Source organism: Nannospalax galili, unplaced genomic scaffold, assembly GCF_000622305.1.
Source record: "Nannospalax galili isolate Female #2095 unplaced genomic scaffold, S.galili_v1.0 scaffold1275, whole genome shotgun sequence".
In the NCBI taxonomy this organism is placed as follows: Eukaryota; Metazoa; Chordata; class Mammalia; order Rodentia; family Spalacidae; genus Nannospalax; species Nannospalax galili.
In genome coordinates, this window is record NW_008335578.1 from 91,372 (window position 1) to 93,097 (window position 1,726).

The 1,726-nt window shown below is 43.5% G+C and overlaps 1 protein-coding gene across 1 annotated transcript; it reads right to left on the reverse strand.

Annotated features, from left to right (window-relative positions):
* Positions 1–502: 502 nt before the first annotated feature.
* LOC103731936 (olfactory receptor 7A17-like) lies at positions 503–1,451 on the reverse strand. The gene is given in 2 exon segments (XM_008830436.1): positions 503–629; positions 631–1,451. Coding segments are annotated over 2 exon segments (948 nt in total).
* Positions 1,452–1,726: the final 275 nt, after the last annotated feature.

A 1,726-nucleotide genomic window follows, 5' to 3' on the forward strand; every position in this document is an offset into this window, starting at 1 on the left:
AGTCTATGGTCAGAAGACACAGTTTCAGAGCCTTCCTCCCCAACCTCTGATTCTTACAATCTTTCTTTCTGCCTCCTCTTTCTTGATGTCCCCCGAGGCTTATAAGAAAGGGTCCAAAGTTTAGATACTGTAAAATTATGTAAGGACCCTACTTGAAAAATATAATTGTTTTCATAGGAGAAGAAAACTTAAGAATATTCCTTTAGAAATGAAAAATAATTCAACATATGCTCTTAAGAAGCTCTGGTTCTCCCCTGCTGGACTGGCAATTTCCAAAGGCTTCTGATCCAGGCTGAGAATATATTTGGGAAAGTAGGAAATGACAAAGAAAACAAATAGTTAGACAACAAAAAGAATGCAAAGTCTTGTAAAGGAAGGAGTTGCATTGTGCGAAGAAGTTGAAGTAAAAGACAGGAAATAAGATGAGATTTTTATGATTGAAGCCAATCAATGGACCACAACTGCTGCCTCCAAAACACCGAGTCCTGCAACCCTGGCACTTCTATGACGGTGAGTCCACTAGTCTATTTCCAGTAACTCTCCCAAACAGCATTTTCAGAGCACTCTTGATGTCTTTGTTCCTTAGACTATAGATGAAAGGGTCCACAATGAGGGTTACCATGGTGTACTGTGGCAGGGGAGTGTGAATTTTGGGTCATGGCAGAACTTAGGTACATTCCCAGGAGGGTACAATAAAATAGGGAGGCAACGGACAGGTGAGACGCACAGGTGAAAAATGCTTTGTACTTCCCCTGAGCTGAGGAGATTGCACGTCTGGAAGACACAATCATAGAGTAAGAATAAATGATGCCAGCAAGGGGACCCACCGCCAGCAGCATAGCTGTAATGTAAATCACCGTGTCATTGATAAAGGTGTCAGAACAGCCATGGTGCACCACCTGATTAAGTTCACAGAAAAAGTGGGGAACTTCCAAGACTGTGCAAAAGGACAGCCTCAGTACCAAGAAGCTATGCAATAAGGAATTCAGGACACCCACGGTCCAGCACACCAGAATCAGCAACCCACAGAGCCTGGGATGCATGATGATCGTGCAATGCAGGGGGTGACAGATGGCGACATAGTGGTCATAGGCCATCACAGTCAACAGAAAGATGTCCAGCCCTGAGAGAAGCAGTAAGGAGTACATCGGGGTGATGCAGTCCGCACAGGTGATGACCTGGCTCTGGGCCTGAATATTCACCAGCATCTTTGGAACAGTGGTGGAAGTGAAGCAGACATCCACAAAGGACAGGCTTGAGAGGAAGAAGTACATAGGCCTGTGCAGGTGGGAGTCTGAGACTATGGCCAGGATGATGAGCAGGTTCCCAAAGACAGTAACTAGGTACATGGAGAGGAACAGCCCAAATATGAGAGACTGAATTTGTGGTTGATGCTCTGAAAATCCCAGAAGAAAAAATTCTGAAAGTTGTGTGTCATTTCCTGATTCCATGTATTCAATATGGCTAGCAAAAGAAGAAAAAGACAGTCATACATTAATGGACTACCATAAATCCCCCCTCTGATTTCATAACCCACTGAGTTCAGTTAGTTCTGCCCATATATTCATATATATATAGCTATGTACTGAGGCTGGGGTCATACCCCTGAAGTAAACCACATATTTTTAAATATATGTAGTATAGCAGATGGGGCCCAGTATATTCACCAACCCTCTGTAACTATAACAAATGCCTGAGATCGTCAACCTATAAAGAGGAAAGGTTG